Source organism: Rhagoletis pomonella, unplaced genomic scaffold, assembly GCF_013731165.1.
Source record: "Rhagoletis pomonella isolate Grant_MI unplaced genomic scaffold, Rhpom_1.0 Rhpom_scaffold_01258, whole genome shotgun sequence".
Taxonomy (NCBI): domain Eukaryota; kingdom Metazoa; phylum Arthropoda; class Insecta; order Diptera; family Tephritidae; genus Rhagoletis; species Rhagoletis pomonella.
This window is the reverse complement of record NW_023459812.1, coordinates 3,429-24,991: the sequence shown is the minus strand read 5'-3', so window position 1 is coordinate 24,991 and position 21,563 is coordinate 3,429. Positions and strand designations below refer to the sequence as shown.

Here is a 21,563-nt window from a genome sequence, read left to right as displayed (position 1 = left end):
CCCACTTCCCAATTACTCCAACTTCTTTCTATTATCATTGAATTGGTTTCATACACCTACATATCGTCACCTTAATTCACAAAGGCTCTAACCAACAACTTTTTTAACCGACTTCCAAAACGATATGTATGTTTTTGGTAGTAACATTTCCAAATTCTTATTGAAGGTTATTGTAATACATCCTCACAACTCTGTGAAAAACGCAGTTCCAAAAAAAGTGTTGGCTAGGGCCTTGGGAATTAACCCCCCCTATTATGAATTTGTTGTGCGATGTACGATAAACACTTATATTCTGTTATCTCCTATTACGAATTGATGTTTGTCAAATGAAATCCGATAGTTAGCGTAGCTGATTTGTGTTAGTTCATAGTAACAAGTAACTGATCGGATCTTAACCAGATTAGTATGGGACCACCTCTGAGACACTACCTTTCCGAATTATCCAAATCGGTTGACGTGGTTCAAACTTATGCAGTAACATACATAAAAAAAAAAGAAGAAAAAAAAAAAAATTCCGACGAACTGATAACCTCCTCCTTTTTTGGAAGTCGGTTAAAAAGTGAACAAAAACTACAGCCATTCACAATACTACATCTGTCGGGCGTATGAAAACGATAATACGAAAACTGATTTCATACGATACGATTCCAAGCATTTATCGTCTATCGTAGAGGTGGCAGATATTTGCGTACCTGTGACTTTGTCACGGTTACCCAAAAGTCACGGGTAACTGTTGTGACAACTTCCAAAAAGTTAACGTGACAGACTGTGACAAAGGAGCAGTCGCAATGATATTTTTGTATAGGATTTCGCCTTCCACAATAGCAGTAACAGTCACAGTCGCTGCTACAAACTGTGACTGTGATAAAGTAGAAGTCGCAATTACATATCGAGAAACTGCGACCAGTGACAGGTTATTTAAGACTAAAATCTGATTAATATTGTTTAATATTAAAACTTCGCACCATTAAAAACGAGTGTGAATGACCAAAACAAACGAGGAAAATAGTCAGTGATGCCAAATAAATTAATAATGCCCTTAGTTCACTCGGTAAAAGATTTCTGTTTTGCCACTTTGTTGTCACTGTTTTTGTAACAGTCACGGATAAAAGTCTCTGTGACTGCAAAGTCACAGTCACAAATAACGTAGTTCTTCAAAAGTCATGAGATCGCCCATCTCTAGTCTATCGTATGGAAATTTATAATAGTAGGTGTTGTACATTAGACCGTACCAGAAGTTCGCTGTACACCACTGAGTCTAAAATATGTTTGCAAGACAAATTTGCAAAACATGTTTTTTTGGCCGCACTTTTTCGTGATACCTTCGGCATTTACAATCGCGTCTTAAAGTAAGATATACATATGTATCGATACTCTATGTAGTCTGAGGAGAAAAGTTTTGTTGTTCCAGAGTTCATTGACCCTCTAGATCTCAGTCATTAATACCCTAAAGTACCACCCTAATGTCAGTGAATTTAAACTCGTAAACACTATGTAAATATGTACATAGATATATTTTACATTCATACATACTTAATCATCTTGTTTTATTCTATTACAGATCCCTGCGAGAATTCGCAGTCGGAGCCTGCTAATGAGAAATCTAACATCGACGCAAATTTATACTTGTACGACGATGAGTTGGACACCAGACCACACGTATCAACGTTTATTTCATCGCTTGCCAATTATGAAAATACCATACCATCAGCCACTGACCCGGATTCAAAGACAGCTGCACCTGCAGCTCGCATGGGTAAGATTGTACATCGTAAAAATATGGTAACAATAGATGATGCTCTTAAGATTAAGATGCAGCCGCTTATATGATTACGTACATAGGACAATCAACGTTAAATTTCCTTACATATTTATACCTACTTTCCGCATCGAGGACGTTGTGTAACCAATGAATGGTTATTATAGGACTATCTAGGATCTTTTTGGAAGTACATAATTTATTTTGCATGACAATAAATTGATGCGATAAATGAACAGTTACCGTACCTCATACATATAACGTTAATTTTCCGCCCACTCCAATAAATGCTATTACTACATATGATAAGTTAGAAAATAATATTTATTTTAAATAAAAAAATCTACATATACCTAAATACCTACATATTACAGAAACCGATAATACAAACGTATGTATGTATGTGAGAATGAGAAAATCGATGTGTGTCGAAGATTTCTATGCTTACGGCATAAAGTTAAAGGTATGTATGTACACTAGGATGGTCCATAAAAGCATGTGAAGAAGTAAAGTCGGAATTTTTGTGCTCTCACCCCCTAGGATTGTACTATACCGAAAAAATAATACCCTATTTTTATTTTGAAAAAACAAATTTAGAGGTCGCTCAAAGCGATCAAAGTTTTCCACGTATTTTATATGGGAATGGCATAGAATTCTTGAAAATCAATATGTTTATCTCCAGAAGATTCCCAATAATAATACCTAATTATTTATTACACCATTTTTTTATAGTAACTTTATTTTATAGGTCCGCCAAAACCCCCAGAAAATGCAATGGGGGCATAAATAAAAAATCTTTAGTATAAAAAAAATAGTTAAATAAACAATTGTGTATGTTTATTGCAAGGCTTCTGAAGATAACCAGAGTTTTCCAATCGAAATATATTGACTTTCAAGAATTCTATACCATTTCTACGAATCTAAATAGTATGTATTTTATAACCCTTGGAACAGTGTCTTCAATTTTTATTCCAGTGCTCGGAGCAGTTTATCTGCAAACACGGTTTCTTGAAAATTAGTTTCTTCAGGGTTTTCAAAATCTTAATCCTAAAACCAGTGGCGGATTTGAATATTTGTCACCCCTAGACAATTCAGCAGTTTATCTGCAAACACGGTTTCTTGAAAATTAGTTTCTTCAGGGTTTTCAAAATCTTAATCCTAAAACCAGTGGCGGATTTGAATATTTGTCACCCCTAGACACTTCAGAATTTACCGCCCTTTTTTCGATAAGAAAAATATTTTGAGGTAACGGTACCAGTTTTGGAACGATTAGAAGTAGATAGTAATATTCAAAGTTTGTTATTTACTATACTCTTATTAGAATTTAAGATGAACCAGTAATTTTTAGCAAAAAAAAACCGACTTAAAAATATATATGTATGTATATATATATTTCATGATCCAATGGTCGGATCTAAACCAGATTAGTACTACCTTTCTGATGAATTATCGAAATCGGTTGATGCGGTTCAAAGTTATGCGGAAACATACATAAAAAAAAAAGATTCCGACGAACTGATAACCTCCTCCTTTTTGGAAGTCGGTTAAAAAGTAGTATTTGCCTTGAGTAAAGGTTTTCAACTAAAAAAAAGCCATCATCAACAAACTTTTTCACTTGATAACTTATAATCTCTAAAATACTAAATTAGTATTTTTAAATATTATCATTTAAATAATATCAAAAATACCTAACAGTGTTGCCCTATTTTCTGATTACGTAATTGAATCTCAAATGTATGCCTTAAAATGTACAAGCACAAATTCTACTTTCAGTGCAGCTAACTTGAAAAAAAAAACTTCAGCTCAATGCCGCCCCTAAATTTTGCCGCCTTAGGCACCTGCCTATGTTGCCTTTACGCTAAATCCGCCACTGCCTAAAACGCTTAAAGTGGATACTTTGAACTTGAGCGAATTTATTGCGAATCGTCAACTTAGTTGTTTAATAGTTATTTTCTCAATAACGATCGGAACACCTAAAAACTTACTCATACCAGATTCAAAACTGCATGGAAAGATCTATTTAAGAGTAGCAATTTCATCACTGAGGTAAGAGCATTCGAAAATTGGTGCAGCCGTGTAATTAAGCTCTGTTTAGTGCCAAATCAATTAATATGTTTATCTCCAGGAGATTCTCAATAATAATACCCAATTATTATTATAGAAACTGCAAATCTTAAGTAAATAAAGAAAATAGTTAAATAAACAATTGGGTATGTTTTTTGGAAGTCTTCTGAAGAGAACCAGAGTTTTCCAATCGAAATATATTGATTTTCAATTATTCTATACCATTTCTACGAAAAGTTGTTTTTCTCTTATAAAATACATCAACAACTTTGAGCACTTTCAGCGACCTCTAAATATTTTTTTATTTCAAAATATTTTTTTTTCGATATAGAACAATCCTAGGAGGTGAGAGCATAAAAATTGGAGCTTTACTTATTTTGGACCACTCTAATGTACACTGAGCAAAGAAGTGTATTGACTCGCGACGTTTTCAAGCAAATAGGTCATTTTAATTTACGTATTGAGAAAACTCAGGCAAAACGTTAGTTTTTAAGATTATATACAAAGTAACAGTAAATTATCCAGATTCCGGAATATTTAACGACCTTAAGGCTCAAAGTTCTTGAAAAAATTAATATCGATCACACAGAATTAACGAATATTTTCTTCGGGAAACGCTTTACTAAAAATTTGGAATCTAAATATGTATTTTATAGCCCTTGGAACAGTGTCTTAAATTTTTATTTCATTGCTCGGAGCAGTTTATCTGCAAACACGGTTTCTTGAAAATTAGTTTGTTCAAGGCTCTCAAAATCTTAATCCTAAAACGCTTAAAGTGGATACTTTGAACTTTAGCGAATTTATTGCGAATCTCTGACTGACGGCAGTATTGTGGATTAAGGGAGCCAAGAGCTCGTTTTTACTATTGGGTGGTTCACAAGGTGTCGTACGTGTCGTATTGTCGTATGTTGTAAAGTTTTTAACGGCTAAATAAAAGTTTAGAGGAATTGAAACCACCACCAAGTATTTTCTAACGGTGTGAAATTTTATAATAAAACTTGTATGTTAGCTTGCGAATTCCTTAAATATAGTTTTAGCCGTTTAAAGTTTATGACATACAACAGTACGTCGGTATATAACACCTTGTGAACTCCCTATATATCTTTAATTATTACTTTTATTTATTTTTAATGTAATTGTTGTTGTGGAAAAAAGGTAACTCTAAAAAGCTAACTTGACTTATTTAATAGTATGAAATAAAAAAATGTAATTGATGAAAATTGGAAATATGTTCATACCCAGCAGTTTTCGACCTTTTGTTTACTTATTTTTAAGCACTTACAATTTAGATGTAAAATATTTATGTAACACCTAAAAGTTAAGTATGTAGTGGACGATCGCAAAATCTAAATAGCTCGCATGTAGGTATATCTTCGTGAAAAAAAATAATCTAGGTTGTTTAGATGCGACAAATATTATTTTACACGCTTATGTGTAGAAAACACTCTCGCATAAAAAAGTTTATGTACATACATACATACATATGTAAGTTTATATTGTGACAATAATTTATATTCTTCAAAGGTACGCTGATTGGAGTTTTCCTGCCATGCATTCAGAATATATTTGGTGTAATCCTATTTATTCGTCTTACATGGGTAGTTGGTACCGCTGGCGCGGTATGCGGATTTCTCATAGTATTAACTTGCTGTTGTGTGGTAAGTGCTCATTTAAGAATTTAACAGTAGTTATTTATTCCGCTGGTATTTTTTAAACATTGTTGCTCATTTCATGTACATACTCGATAGTACATATTTACTTGTATATATTCCGCCGAAATCCCTAGTTAAATTTTCATTTCTCAATGCTGGCTCTACTTGTATTGAGAAGAAAATCTATTGAGGTTAAGCCTGCAGGTTCTCGGTTTTATAAGCACTTTGGAATTCGCAATATGAAATGAAAAGTTTACTGTATATTTACATACATACATATTCATGTCGGAAATTTCGTTGTGAACTACTAAAAGAGCTAACTTTTTTAACTGGTTTCAAAATTATAGCGTCTGACAGCATTGTTACCCGGGACCCTGAAATCTTTCAAACAGTAGCATGCTCGTCTGCACGCCTAAAATGTACAGTTTGAATAAAATTTCTTACAATGATTCCAACTATTTTGATTTCAAATCCGAGCGAATTTATTTGAAAATTCCTTTTTCTATTTAAAACTTTCAAACGCTATTATGGAAACATGGACTCTGTTTGAAAAAATCATGTTACTTCTTTCTGAGTGTACTTTTAGTATAGCCGAATTGGTATCGTTATTAGTAATTTGACGATATTTAGCAGGGCGGTAAATTTTGTTTTATGACTGCGAGGATAGTGGCAACAGCCAGAGAAAAATTTCGTTTGGAGCTAAAACGGTCGAAAAAACGAGATAAAAAGAGCTAAATATTACTAATAGTAGCTAAAATGAACAGCTACATATTTTTGTTAAGGTTGAATATTTATTGACGTAAGATTGTTTTCACACCTTCGGCAATTTTAATAAAAACAACAAATTTTATAAGTTTTAGTGCTAAAAAATCTGTTAAAACCAAAATTAGGTGCATACTTATATTTCGAATTCGTTGCTATGGCACTTAAACAGTGAACTAAAAACACTTTACAAACTGTTAGAGTCTGTAGTTTCAGACATTTGAATTGAGTAATTTTTCGCAACATTTTTCTGGAAAGTTTTACTTCCAGCTCTCCTTAAACGTAAAATTAATAACGTATAACAAAATCCGCGCTATCAGAAAAAGGATTTTCTTCTAATTAATTTTTAAATTCTTTAAGCTAGATCCAAGAGCTTATGGTGTATATACTGCATCTCGAAATTTTCCATTTTATCAACGCTTAATTTTTGACGTATATATACCAAATGCAAATAAAACTTTCTGAAGCTAAAAAGTGCTAGATAAATTTGAAAAGAACTAAAAAGAGTGCTAGGAGCTAAAACCCAATTTTTGGAGCTAAATTGAAAAAGTCTAAATCTAGCTCCAAAAGTACCAAAATGGCAACACTGGATAGTCGCCAGGAATGTAAAACTTGACTCAGGGCGTTTGTGGGTTCATTGCCATCTTCAGACAAGGTTTTTTGAAACATACGGGAATATTCATTTTAAGCCATCCACCAAACTTTGGCCATGGAAATCAAACCCCAAGAGATGTTACTTAATACGAGTCTGGACTAGTCAGAAATAGTCAGAATCAGTCAGATTCTCTGACTATTGAGAGGACAAAAAAGAAAGTAAATACGGTTCTCTCTCTGTCAGAAGTTACCAGTTTTAGTTCGAGAATTTTTTGCTGGTAAATTCTGGTAAATGTGTCAAACGATCAGCTGTAGTGTGTTTGGCAACCAAATTGTAAACAAAAGAAAAGTGCATTCTGATAATTCATGTTGAAAAGTATTTAATTACTTGTTTAAGTGGATTCTAATGAATTTGAAAGTATTTATGGTTATTTACATGTGTGAGCTGAGTGTGTTTACATACAAAATAAGCAAAAAGTTACAACCAAAAATTTGGAGGTTATGTTGAAGTTGACAGAAGTTACCGTTTTTTACTAGAAAGCGATCCCGTACTTTTCAATGTTACTCTCTCGCTCTGAGCGAATTTTTATTTTTTGACAGTTTTACTAGTTTTAGTCCGAAGAATACGGGATTGAACCTTATATTTGTATGTGCATTGTCTTCCAACAGACCATGTTAACAGCAATCTCGATGTCAGCAATCGCAACAAATGGAGTAGTGCCCGCAGGAGGAAGTTATTTTATGATTTCGAGGTATGTATACATGTTTAAAACATACTTCGCCTAAATATACTACCTATGTACATACATGCATACCATATACATGTATGTCCAACGTACATAAAGGTGTTCTTACACGATATATATTTGCATCTCTAAATGTGAGTTTTACAATACATATGTAATTGCGTATGTCTGTCAAATTCACAGTCTTTATTTAACTATTTAAAAATACGTTCTTTGAAAACGAAATAAACCAAACTCAGATGATTCTACCTGTGTATCAGATGAAAATAGAAACATTTATATTTCGTATGTACGTGCATCTGCTTTATACAGAAACAAATCTAATTTGCCTTTACACGATATGTTGACATTTCCATATGTAAAAAGTGGCATGCACACATGCAAATACATATCGTGTAAGAACACCTTATTTTTGGGCTTTTCTAATATTAAAAAAAAAAAACGTCTTTGGTGGCAAGCAATAGATTTTGGCTTAATGCTCCCTGGTAATGTAATACATTGAAAATGTTATTTCACAGAAAAAGGCAAGAATGTTTATAGTTTTTCTAATTTCTCTATTTTCAATTTGCTGCTAGCTGAACCTTCTTTTTGTACAGATATAAAAAATATTTTTGATTGGCTAGTCAGTACATTTATTCCAAAATTAACTCTTTTGGTTTTACTAATCGGGCATTTGCCAATCTGGCTGTCCTATGAGGCTCACTCGGATTTCACAAGCACATTAAGCACAGAAGGTTTAATTTAGAAAGAAAATGGTAACATAAGGCTGCGTTTCTTTATACATTCCGGATAATCCAATTTCATAGCCGAAATAAACAGAATGCGTTTAAAATATACGTTAACATACCATCAGGAATGTTCTAAAGAATAAGTAAACAAAAAAGTTTATTCCAAACGTTTAGAATGAATAAAGAAATGCAGCCAAAATGAATAAATATTTGGCGCTTACACTCTTGCTAAGCCCGAGGTTCTCCTCCAATTATTTTATAAGAAGCTTTTTCAAGGCAGAAATATGTACACTTGGTGGTTTTCCATTGTCTGCCAAGTGGCGTCCGCTGTTAGAAAAAGCCTTTTCTTTTCAGGTTCTATGGAGTGGTAGTACGCAGCTCTAACCACTCGGCTACAGCGGTAAAACATCGTACTTTATATTAGTATTTCGCAATTTTATACACAAAGCATATCGTTTGTCACCACTGCCAAAGTTTTGTATAGCTTTCCCTCATTTATTTAACCCAAGTGCAAGTCAGTTTAAACCAAAAGCAATTTTTCTCGAAATAAGAAGCGAAGGTTCGGCATTTGACAATTTGGTAAATTCCGCATGCAGCTTCAATGAACTTTTTGAAAAGTTTCAAGGATAATCATACCACGAAGCATTTTTAATCTGAACAACGCCAAGATCTACAAAATTTTGTTTTTTTGCCTTTGGTCAAATTCGATTTGTGTTGAAATTAATTTAATTTGCGTTTAGCCAAAGTTATTTGTGCTTGGGTTAAATAAATATGCGAATGCTTCATTATGAATTTATTATCCTATTAGATCGCTAGGACCAGAATTTGGAGGAGCGGTGGGAATGTTGTTTTATACAGGAACGACACTGGCTGCTGCTATGTACATTGTGGGCGCTGTGGAGATTGTATTGGTAATTAATACTTATTTTTGTTTTGGCAAATGCTTTTTTTAATCCCAAAAATAAACAAGTAATCTAATTTCACAGACATACATGGCTCCATGGGCCTCAATATTTGGCGATTTCACCAAAGATGCGGATGCAATGTATAATAACTTTAGAGTATACGGCACATTGCTCCTATTGATTATGGGTGAATATAGAATCTATTTGTGTACTATTACAAAAAAAAATAATGCTAGTAACTCCAAATTTGTGTGACTAGGATTAATCGTGTTTTTGGGTGTAAAGTTCGTAAATAAATTTGCCGCAGTCGCCTTGGCGTGTGTAATATTCTCTATAATTGCTGTTTACGTTGGAATATTCGACAATATTAATGGGAGTGAAAACCTTTAGTAAGGCCCTAATACACTTCAATTAAATAGGAAGCATACGATTTCAATGGCTTGTTTTTCTTTCTTTTCAGCATGTGCGTTCTTGGAAAGCGTTTGCTCAAAGACATTCCCATTGATAATTGTACTAAAAGTGATACGTTCTTGTCGGACATGTTTTGTGATGAAAACGGATGCGATGAATATTATAAAAGTGCGTTAAACTCTTAAACTTTTGGCGCTGTCTATGAATATTATCTACATTTTTTATATCTCAGATAATAACGTTACAAAAGTAAAAGGTATCAAGGGTCTTGCCAGTGGAGTATTCTATGAGAATATTTTACCATCGTTTTTAGAAGTAAGTTTAGTTTATTAATGCCAACAATCGAATTATTATTGGTAAATACATCAAAAGCCGATAAGATTATAAATATTTTATTTATTTATTTTTTTTAGAAAGGCCAATTAATTGCTTATGGGAAAAATACGGTGGATATTGAAAATTTGGCGCCATCTACATATAATCAAGTCGTAGCTGATATTACAACGTCTTTCACATTGCTAATAGGAATATTCTTCCCGTCAGTAACAGGTAAAAATCTGATGCAAGTGTGCAGATTAATACTCTGTAACTAATTATAACTGCATATATACATAGGAATAATGGCGGGATCAAATAGGTCTGGTGATTTAGCTGACGCTCAAAAAAGTATTCCGATTGGAACAATTTGTGCAATTCTAACAACGAGCACCGTGTATTTATCTAGTGTTTTGTTATTTGCGGGAACAGTCGATAATCTGCTCTTACGTGACAAGTGTGTAGTAAAAAAGTTTTTCAACTAAACTATATATATATATATTTATTGATAAACCGTTTATTTGAAGATTTGGCCAATCCATCGGTGGAAAGCTAGTAGTGGCAAACATTGCATGGCCAAACCAATGGGTTATACTTGTTGGCTCATTTTTATCAACACTTGGTGCTGGGCTACAAAGCTTGACTGGTGCACCACGCTTGCTGCAGGCCATAGCAAAAGACGAAATTATTCCATTTTTATCCCCATTTGCGGTATCTTCGAAACGTGGTGAACCTACAAGAGCTTTACTTCTCACGATTGTTATATGCCAGGGCGGAATTCTATTGGGTACGTATTATGTAGTAGGTAATCCATGGTAAATACTTGGGCATGTAAATGGTATATGAGCAAATCCCATCGCGAAATTGTGTATAAATGAAAACTTAAAAAAGATATACTAAACAATTAAAAATAACCACTCACGCTCATACATATACCCGTATTCGCGTATATAACGTATACGCCCGTAGCACCATACGAAGTCATCTAACGAGTTTACTCGCACGCCTTAACGTAAAAGTCATATTATTTAAAATATATTAAATATTTGCGTTTAAGATTTTAACACAGCATTTCTTATGCATATATATGTATATTTATCTTTTCGTGTATATGACAATTTTAGATTGAATTTCGAGTGCACCAATAAAAATTATAAAAATGGAATTTTAGTTTCTCAAATCATAGTCATCTTTTACGCAATGTAATATTTTTCATTTGGTGAGATACTAGTCTTATAACACTAGATTCGTTCGTTTTGGAAAGAAGAACACTTTCTTCCTTTAATTTTAACATTTTGAAGTAACTTAACTTATTAAAATTGGAAAAACAAAATCGTTAAATTTCAAAACAATGAAAAAAATTACTTATTTTTCGCTACTTTTTCGCATAAATAAACGTTTTAAGAGTAAAATTGTTCAAATACTTGGTATATTTTTTATTGTACTTTTTTCTGGAACCTCACTGATTGAAATAAATGCAAGCTGAATGCTTTAGCCGAGAGAAGGGAGTGAGACTAAAAAAAAAAAAAAAACTTAAGGGATTTGCTCATATGCATACAGTGAGAAATTGAATATGAAAATGAGTCAAAAGCAAGTGAATTTCATTTGGCTATTCTCGTTTTTGAAAACACTTAAACTTACCGGGAACTCGTTTCAGAAAAAAATTAATAAATATAAGGGAGAAAGTGCAGATCGCATGTCCGATTTGAAGTAAATGAAATTTATGAACAAGTGCATGCATGCAAACAAATGCTTTTGCATGAATAATGTACATACGTGTGATTAATCGTATAATAAATATTTTAAATCCCTAAACTATTTCTTCTACTAGGCAATGTTGATCTGTTGGCACCCTTATTATCCATGTTCTTCCTCATGTGTTATGGATTCGTGAATCTTGCATGTGCTGTACAGACACTGTTGAGAACACCTAACTGGAGGCCACGATTTAAGTTCTATCATTGGGGATTGTCTTTAGTTGGATTAACTTTGTGTATATCAATAATGTTTATGACTTCATGGTACTTTGCTTTAATTGCGATGGGAATGGCCATTGTGATTTACAAATATATCGAATATCGTGGGTAAGTTTTAGCATATACATAAATATATAACTATGCAAATACATACCCTGTATACATACGTATTAGGGTGATTGCCTCGGTTTTTGCAAATCAGTTTCCACCGGTTTGTTTGCATATCTATAGGCGGGGTTTTTAAAATCTTGATCTATATATCGAATAAACTATTTTTTCCACTTCATACAATTCTTGACCTCTCAATTAAAGCTTTGATGGAGCGATCTACACTCTTACTATAAATCTACAGCACTCGGCTACGGCAGCAAAAGCACTACTCAAATTCGAAGAAAGTCAGAAAATATTCAATAAAGTATTAAAAATGGTTAAAATAAGAAAAAAAGCGTGAATTTTCAGCGCAAATAGTCTTACTTTTGATCTAAAGTAAAAGTTCGAACTTATTTTTCTGTTTTCTAAATAAAAGCTATATTTAATGTTACAAGTTTTATTGTAATTTTTGGTCATGAATTCATACCAACATAAACGCTTTCACTGTATGAAAACTGTGTAAAATAAACCCGGTTTATCCGGTTTTTTCTTAATTTCAAAATAGTGAACCATTTTTATACCCGAGCGCACTTGTGCACAAGGTTATTATAACTTTGTTCACATAACGGTTGTTTGTAACAGGCAAAACGAATCGAGATAGATATAGACAAATGTACACATAAATGATCAGAATGAAAAGAGAAATCGATTAAGCGGTGACAGTCTGTCCGTTCGTTCGTCTGTCCGTCCATCTGTGCGCACGATAACTTGGTTAAAAATAGAGATATCTTAACGAAGCTTGGTACGTGTACTTATTTCGGGCGTAAGACGGATGGTATTGAAAAATGAGCAAAATCGGACAATAACCACGCCTACCCCCCATATAACGGTAGTTTTCAGAAATACGAAAACTGCCATATTTTCGTAACTACTCAAGCCTATTCACTCAAAATTGATATTTACAATAATATTTAGATGAAAAATAAGAATATTATATATTTTTGGAAAATGGGCGTAACCACGCCCACTTACGATTACATGTGTATATCTTGGTAACCACTAATTTCTCCCAAACTTGGCCCAGTTATTGGCCTTGGAACATCATACCAAATGGCTGAAAATTTTTAAAATCGAACAATAACCACGCCCACATCCCATATAACGGTAATTTAGAGAAATACGAAATCTTCGATAAATCAGTAAATACAAAAGCTAATTCATTCAAAATTTATGCTTGCAATAATTCTTTACCAAGACATACGTTTATGATAAAATTTTGGAAAATGGGCGTGACACCGCCCACTTATGATCACACATATATATCTAGGTAACCGTTCTACCAATTTGTACCAAACGGTACGGTTATTGTGCTTGAGAAATAAAAGCAAAACGTTGAAAATCATTGAAATCGGACTAAAATAACGGCCGCTTTTCATATAACGGTAAATTTCAGAAATGCTCGAAACTTTAATATTTCGAAATGTAAGGACGCTAATTTACTCAAAATTTAGTTACCATGTAGCGGTAGCTTTCGGAAAGGTGAAAAACATATATTTAATACTTGCGCCGGGTATTTAATGTTCGGCTCCGCCCGACCTTAGACTTTCTTACCTGTTTCGATTCAAGTTGTTGAAAGGTAATAATATCTAAATCCCGGAAAAAGCCGAAAAATTAACATCCCTAATATACACATATTATGCACATACTATATACTTACATATATACATATATCATGATGTGACAAATTCCAAACACTTTGATTTTCGGTGTCTCTAGGGCTGAAAAAGAGTGGGGAGATGGAATCAGAGGAATGGCGTTGACTGCTGCTAGATACTCACTTTTACGCTTGGAAGAGGGTCCCCCACATACCAAAAATTGGCGTCCACAAATATTAGTCCTATCAAAGTTTAACGACAACTTCATGCCAAAATATAGGAAAATATTTTCGTTTGCCACTCAACTTAAAGCCGGAAAGGGTTTAACAATATGCGTATCCGTTATTCAAGGCGATCATCATAAAATTTTGAACAGAGCGGTTGACGCTAAGGCATCATTGAGAAAATTAATGGACGACGAGAAAGTTAAAGGCTTCTGTGATGTATTGGTATCTCGAGATATAGGCGAAGGATTAAGTTCAGTGTAAGTTTATCTAAAAGTGTAGACTATGTGTACATCCATACATACATATGAAAATATAAAGAAACTTTTAATATGATGACATATTTTTAGAATTCAGACCATAGGCCTCGGAGGTATGAAACCAAATACTGTTATAATTGGTTGGCCCTACAGTTGGCGACAAGAAGGCAAACAAAGCTGGAAAACTTTTATACAAACCGTTCGAACAGTAGCTGCATGCCATATGGCACTTTTGGTTCCAAAGGGTATCAACTTTTTCCCTGAATCTAACCACAAAGTAAGTGTTTTTATTATTACCCTGTAGTCAAATGTACCAGTTGTAAAAAACCTCACAACTAGTGTGAACCGCATGCCCAACTAGTAAGCCAACTATCTTTTTTCCATGTAATTAACTGGTATTTTTAACATGCGGATGTCCTGCGAGATGGCAATTGTCAGATTTCGGTCAGAAATATACCAGTCTCATACTAGTACAAAATAGACAAAAAAATACTGGACCGAAACCACCACTTGGGGACTCAAAAAATAAAATGAATTCATGAATATACAATAGAAACTTTTGGTTAAGTAAATTTTAAAATACATACTACACATTTTTATTTAGCAGTCTTAGGGCCCGTTTTTCAGTGCCAGTTTAAACCTAGATTCAGTAATAATAATAAATAGTAATATATTGGCGCTTACACATAGGTTAGTGTTTGGCCGAGCTTCTCCTCCGATTTGGTGGTGTGCGCCTTGATGTTGTCACACAAAGCGAAGGGACCTACAGTTTTACGCCGACTTCGAACGGCGACCGCTGTCAAAAAAAAACCTTTTTTCTATATATTTTTCGCGATGTTGCTTTGACCAGGGGTTGAACCCAGGTGCTGCTGAGTGGAAGCGGGCACTGCTTACCACTACACCACAGCGGCCGAGATTAAGTTACCTGAATTTAAGTTGAACAGATGGTTGTCATTTGATTGGCTAATCTTAGTTTAAACCTGCCAAAACGGGCGTTTAAACTTAGTTTAATCCACGGCCCTGCACTGAAAAACTGACAATAGTGCGCCCAATTCAGACTCAAATTCTCAAAACATATTTCAGAGTGATAAAACAAAAAACCTAAATGAAGGAAATTTTTAGTTGTAACTTTCTTGAAAGAAAACTTACTTTTAGCGTATCTAATATTTTAAGCATTTTATATCTGTGCCTTTTACTAAAAAAAATCGGTGCTGTTTTACATTGACATTCAAGAGCTTAATGCTTTTTTAATATAAAAAAAATATGTTTCCTTAATAACAACATTTATCGGCATTTTTAGAACAATGTTGTTTGTTCCTTCATTAAAATTATATCGCTAGCTTAGTGTGAAAAGTTGCTAAATCCACTTTTATGAAAACTCATATTTTAATATAGGAAGCAAAGAGTATTAAAGATGCATCGTTTCGAAAAGGATTAAGGCAATTGTTTTATTTTTTTCTCGTTCATATTCAATGAAAGGAAAATTTGCTATACGAAACTTTTTAATAAAGATCGAATCCTTCTTATTCCTATGGAGTTTTGCTTTGCTTTAAACGCGTAAAATGTTGTATTCATTTATATTGTTGATTTGCAAAATACCTGGAAAAAATATCTATAAGAATTTTTTTTCCTCTACTATAAAATTAAAAAAAAAATGGCCTTAGCAACATTCACTCTAAGCTAGCGATATACATACATATCTACATATCAATATTGTTATTTTTTACTTCTAATAGATCGGTGGCAATATTGACATTTGGTGGATAGTACATGATGGAGGTCTCCTAATGCTATTGCCTTTCCTGCTGAAACAGCATCGTACTTGGAGAAATTGCAAATTAAGAATTTTCACTGTAGCTCAAATGGAAGACAATTCAATTCAGATGAAAAAAGACTTGAAAACTTTTCTGTACCATTTACGAATTGAGGCGGATGTAGAAGTGGTGGAGATGGTAATTTTACAAATTCAAGTGTTGGAATTACATTCTAACAAAATTTTCTTTTCTTATAGATGAATAGCGATATATCCGCCTATACATACGAGAGGACATTGATGATGGAACAGCGAAACCAAATGTTAAGAGAGCTTCGTTTAAATAAGAAAGAAAACTCTAAAATAGTAAGTATGTCATTTTGGAATAATGAAACAGATGTGCATACATATGTAACTGAACGTGCTTATCTTAAAAACTTTCTAAAATTTTTGAATACATTTCACGTATTGTCTGTTTTTGAAAAAAGGTACAGACTCTAGTGGATTTTAAGGAAACCACCGGGGATGATAAGTTACCTTTGGTAAAGGCTAAGAGCAAAAATTAAATTATTTCGAATTTCATGTGTTATTTTTCTCCATCACCTTCATACATCATTCTTAAATACAAAGATAATTGTGCTTTCGAATATGCGAATATATGTACATATGGGTCATTCCATACAATATTTACACCTCAATATTCATGTAGATGTTTAATACAACTATTGCGCAGAACGCAACACTCTTCTTCTCTTTTTAATTTAAAAGTAGTAAAAAAACTTCGGCAATTTGCCGATTTTTTGTATGGTCGTCAATTCTTTTTGAATGTTGTCAGGCTGATATTTAGGAACGGTAAACTCGATTTGCGGCGCTCAGGGGGTTTGGAGAAAAGAGGGGTAGCCCGGTCCTTTCCAACTCAGTGGAGCAGTAATTTCAAGGCCTAAACTAAACTTGGTTAAAACCAGGGCTTCGGAGCAAAGGATTTTTACATCGCTCCTATCTAGCTCCGCTCCGATATTTGATTTCGCTCCGAGCTCCACTCGCGCTCCCAATATTTTTTTATTTATTCATTTAATTACTTATCGAGTCCTAACCGAGATTTTTTTAAATTTTATTTTTATTGCAGATATGCATATACATATTCTAAAAGCATTTTTGTATCCAAAGAAAAAAAAAATAAAATTTGATAACGTTTTTTTCGTGGTTAGGTCTCGATATACAAATGCATGTCCTTTAATGGTTTGGCATATATATATATATATATATATATGATCCCAATATATTTTGTCTTGTAAATAAAATGAAAGATATTAAACCAGTCAGCAAAAAACCCGAAAATGGATCCGAAAAAGAAAAAAAAGTGGATAAAATGCGGATTTTCGAATACTTTGACGATCGGTTTTTCCACTTAAGTGTGCGGCAGAAACGTATGTACAGACAATAACCGGAAATTGTTTTGAAATGGATACGTTTTTCGCTGTTTTTCTGAAATTTTTCTTATTGAATTTTTCATTCAATACGCTTGCATTCTGCACTTCATAAATGCTTCCTCATGGTTTGAAAAAAAAATTAAATAAGGCAGCGCCTGAGGGCAATTATTGCTTTCAAATAACATCATCATTTTCGGTTGGTAAGTCATTGTTTTTTCATCGTCGTTTAAGTTGACGTGGCAATTATCTCTAACTGCTGGGCATTATGCAAAATAGAATGAAAATTTATTTAACACGGTTGTTTTTAGTAGCAAAAAAAAAATTAAGTTAATTTAATTTTCTTTAAAGAGTTTAGGAGCAAATGAATTTTTTTAACTCTTCCCTCCAGCTCCGCTCCAGCGTACGTTATATAATCGAGAATTTATTTTTCTCCATCTCACCGCTTTTAAAAGGAGGTTAAAGTTCCACTTTTTGGTCGAAAATTCCTTGTTATGGTATGATTATGGCAACTCAACGTAACTTACGGCTCTCACTTAAAAAATTCTGTTAAATGGATGTTGCTTATAATTGAACAGCCAAAACGTAACATAACTTAATTCCACGTCGAAATCTGTTTCATTTTGATTCTCTAAGCCAGCGGTCGGCATTCTAACACATTCAAACGATTCAAAATTGAGACTGTTTTCGTTAAATGCACTGCTCAGCTGCCGCTCTTAGTATACGTGTGAAACACACATGTGCTCAGTGAGCTAGGGCCTGCCGACCACTGCTCCAAGCTCTACGTTCCGTTAAGTTAAGTTAAGTTGCCATAATCAGGCTTTTAGCGTTTGTGCAGAACTTTTTAACCCTCCAACGACCGCAGAGTCAAACTCGACCCGTTAAGTTAACGGGCTCAAGCGTTCTAAAAATAATTGCCAGCTTAACTTTAATTTAGATCATCGAAAACAAAAATTATGTTTGAAGCCGATTTATGTATGTACATATGTACATATAAATTTGTGTCTAGCCTCACAGTAGTGAAAATCAATTGACCAGCATACAAAAAATTTGAAGATTTTCCTAGTTTGATTGTGCTATTTATTACAATTTCAAAAGAATCGTCATTTCATAAACACCCAAATTAAATACATAATTAGCGACTTACTCTATATGAGTATTTTCAAATTGAAACAAAAACAAGTAAAAAAATCTCGAAATCAAATCCTTTGCCATCACATGTTGGCAACTGAAATCTCCTGTTTATTTTTAATACATTTTATTTCCAAACTTATTCGATTGAGTATAATGAATATTCCTTTATTAAAATCGATAACTAATATAATTACGACGAACCGAAGAAAATATGTCACATGTACATATGTTAAAAGTTAGTTGCAGGCAGGCTTTTAAAAAGTATTCATTACTTCATCTTTGTTTTGGCATTTTACTATTAAATTTAAATTTTTACCCCATCACGCTAAACAAATTTCTCTTGGGATTAACGCCCAACTAAAGCTAATGATTTCAAAAAATTTGCGTAGTTTCGGTTCTTCCAATAATTAGTTTACATATGGCGTGAAGGGTACAAAACATTTGGCATAGCCAGATGTAATATCTCACAAAAACTGAAGAATATTTAAGACAAACTGATTTACAGGTTCAAACGATTGTTGATCATCATCATGATGTTACAAAGACTTCTTCAAAAGTTCGATTTGCAGATCCAACAATCAATGTAGAAGAGAAGCATGAGAACGTAAGTAATCAACAATTGAAGCTTTATGCACTTGATGTGTTTAATAACGTCTACTATAAAGGCAAGTACGAGTATAATGTACATTCACATTTTTCAGGAAGCCGATGGCGACGAAAAGGCTAGGGCAAAAGAAGCTGAAATCGACTCGCTGGACACAAAATTAGAAAATGGATCGACATTAAATTCTGTAGAAAAGGGACAAAGTGAAGATGAAAAACCTGAGAAAACTATCTCTGGAGGAAATCGAAATACGACTTTAAAACCGTACGTTCGAAATAGCGACTGCACGTTTACATCAGGGGAATTCGCTCTTCGGTGTATTCGTTGTATGTTGTGTAATTGTAACTGCATGATTTGTTGTTGCTAGCGGTACAACAAATACACATGCAACAACAACCACACGCTCGACCAGTTACACGTACGCAGGATACAGCGAATACACAGAAGCGCGAATTCCACTATTGGTTTTTTGAATATTTACATTTGAAGTATGTAATTTGAGAATGGATGTACATGTGAACGTCGTTTTAAAATATATGTATACTTACAGGGATTCAAACAACCGTTCACATGCTGATTTTTTAATATTCACAATGTTTTTCAAGTTAAAATTTTTCTTTTTTTTCTATAAAAATATTGTTCATGCCATAACCAAAATATAAATCAAAATTTAAAATTATAGAATTTGGAAATATTAAACCAAATTTCATTTTTTTTATTTTTTGTTAAGTTAAAAAAAAACCGCAAGATACCGGCAACAAAAAAAAAATATTAAAAATCCACCCGAACTCTAGCTGCCTGAAACTTGTACTTTATTATGCCTTAAAACTGGATACATGACAATTTTCTAAAAAGTCAGGTTAAAAAGCTCTAATTTTTTATGAAAGTTTTATGATTTTTTTTTGTCTATAGATCGCCTCTTTGATTTATATGGCTTTAGTTGTAGCATGAGCAATATATATTTTTTTTTTAATAAAAAAACATTTTTCGCTTTAAAAACATCGTAAATATTAAAAAACTCACCATGAGAACAGTTGTTTGAGCCATTGCACGTACATATACTTGTATGTATGTAAATATTTACTCTGTTTTTGAATAATATAAACGTCATAAGATAACTTTTAATTCGTAATTTTACTTAATTACAGTGACGAAATCAATGTTCGTCGAATGCACACGGCAGTGAAGTTGAATGAAGTTATTGTAAATAAATCACAAGATGCCCAACTTGTTATAATGAATTTACCTGGGCCTCCGCGGGAATCTAAAATCGATCGTGAAAGCAATTGTAAGCTGTTTATTTACATTATGTGGACATCAAACGGGTTTACTTAACTATTTGCCTTTACAGATATGGAGTTTCTAGAGGTGTTAACTGAAGGTTTAGAAAAGGTGCTAATGGTCCGGGGAGGAGGTCGTGAAGTAATAACAATCTATTCTTAAGGATCTTAAGGCGATTAATGTTTTGGTAAATAAGGCAACTACCAATATCAATCAATTTTTAGCGTAAATTTTTGTATCTAAATACAAAAAAACGAAATAAATTCTTTGTTACAACAAATGCATATTTTCTTAGAGATGTGTATGCAAATTATTCCCTTGGTGCATCAATGCTGATCATAAGCAAGAATGATAGAATACAATATTGCGCATTCCTGCAGGTGATGACGTCACGTTCGCAACGAAAGAGGAGACGGAGGAGACAAAAAAAGGCGGCGGCCGCCATTTGTAAACAAATCGTAGTTGTGTTGTTCATTCACTTTTTGAACAGAAAATTGAAGATCGAAGAAAAATTTAATATTACGCCCAGAAATGGCGAAATAAAGAAGAATAATGAAACACTGAGCTAGTAGACATTAGTAAAACGAGTTCTGTCAAATTCGCCAAAATCAAAGTAGCGGTACTGCTGAATGCGCCACTTCTGTCTCTCTACATCGTGGATCATTACCCTGCAAAAATCGTTGGACCATGTAGTCTATGTGTGGTATATTGGAGTACTTACAAAAGTGTTCCTCTGTCATGCTGCAGCGGACCAACTCGTGTCTCTGCAGCAGCTTATTGTTACCCGATCACTGCTCGTGTTTTAACGAAATGTGATTGAAGTTGAGCATTTGAATGCATATTTGCATGTCTGGCTATAGCTGAACGCGTAGAGATGCTCGCTGTTAGTTGTTAGCTCCCAGCATGTCCGGGTTCGAATGCCGTCGGATGCAACATTTAGTTTTTAATTTTTGTTTTTGGTTTTTATTAATTTCGAAAAAGCATCTGTGAAGTGAAGAACAAAAGCGTGTTCAAACGAAAAAATATAACAACAATGCCATTTTTAATATGTTGGAGTAGTTTTGTGCTACTCTGCTGTAATGCAGAGGTGGAGTATATGGTCCTGCCCTAGGACATCGCAATGTTAATTGGACCATAGTTTTTATATGAATTGTGGTTAATTTTGGAGTAATCCTTGGTCCTTAGGGAGTACTCTTTACACGCATACATGGAGTAGTTGCACT

At 33.6% G+C, this 21,563-nt stretch overlaps 1 protein-coding gene across 3 annotated transcripts in view; it reads left to right on the top strand.

Moving 5' to 3' along the window:
• LOC118752145 (solute carrier family 12 member 4-like) overlaps positions 1–20,631 on the top strand; it is a 34,696-nt gene extending 14,065 nt beyond the window's left edge. For 2 of the 3 annotated variants that reach the window (XM_036487000.1, XM_036487001.1), the window contains 20 exons: positions 1,562–1,756; positions 5,348–5,481; positions 7,501–7,583; positions 9,114–9,216; positions 9,292–9,397; positions 9,470–9,599; positions 9,671–9,789; positions 9,854–9,936; positions 10,035–10,170; positions 10,237–10,393; positions 10,464–10,723; positions 11,768–12,020; positions 13,779–14,141; positions 14,232–14,418; positions 15,878–16,093; positions 16,153–16,260; positions 18,961–19,059; positions 19,157–19,323; positions 20,208–20,347; positions 20,411–20,631. In XM_036487000.1, the coding sequence (XP_036342893.1) occupies positions 1,562–1,756; positions 5,348–5,481; positions 7,501–7,583; positions 9,114–9,216; positions 9,292–9,397; positions 9,470–9,599; positions 9,671–9,789; positions 9,854–9,936; positions 10,035–10,170; positions 10,237–10,393; positions 10,464–10,723; positions 11,768–12,020; positions 13,779–14,141; positions 14,232–14,418; positions 15,878–16,093; positions 16,153–16,260; positions 18,961–19,059; positions 19,157–19,323; positions 20,208–20,347; positions 20,411–20,502 (3,131 nt within the window). In that variant the 3' untranslated portion in view covers positions 20,503–20,631. Of the gene's footprint in view, positions 1–1,561; positions 1,757–5,347; positions 5,482–7,500; positions 7,584–9,113; positions 9,217–9,291; positions 9,398–9,469; positions 9,600–9,670; positions 9,790–9,853; positions 9,937–10,034; positions 10,171–10,236; positions 10,394–10,463; positions 10,724–11,767; positions 12,021–13,778; positions 14,142–14,231; positions 14,419–15,877; positions 16,094–16,152; positions 16,261–16,382; positions 16,437–18,960; positions 19,060–19,156; positions 19,324–20,207; positions 20,348–20,410 lie in introns of all 3 variants that reach the window. The other variant, XM_036487002.1, reaches the window with a different exon arrangement.
• Positions 20,632–21,563: the final 932 nt, after the last annotated feature.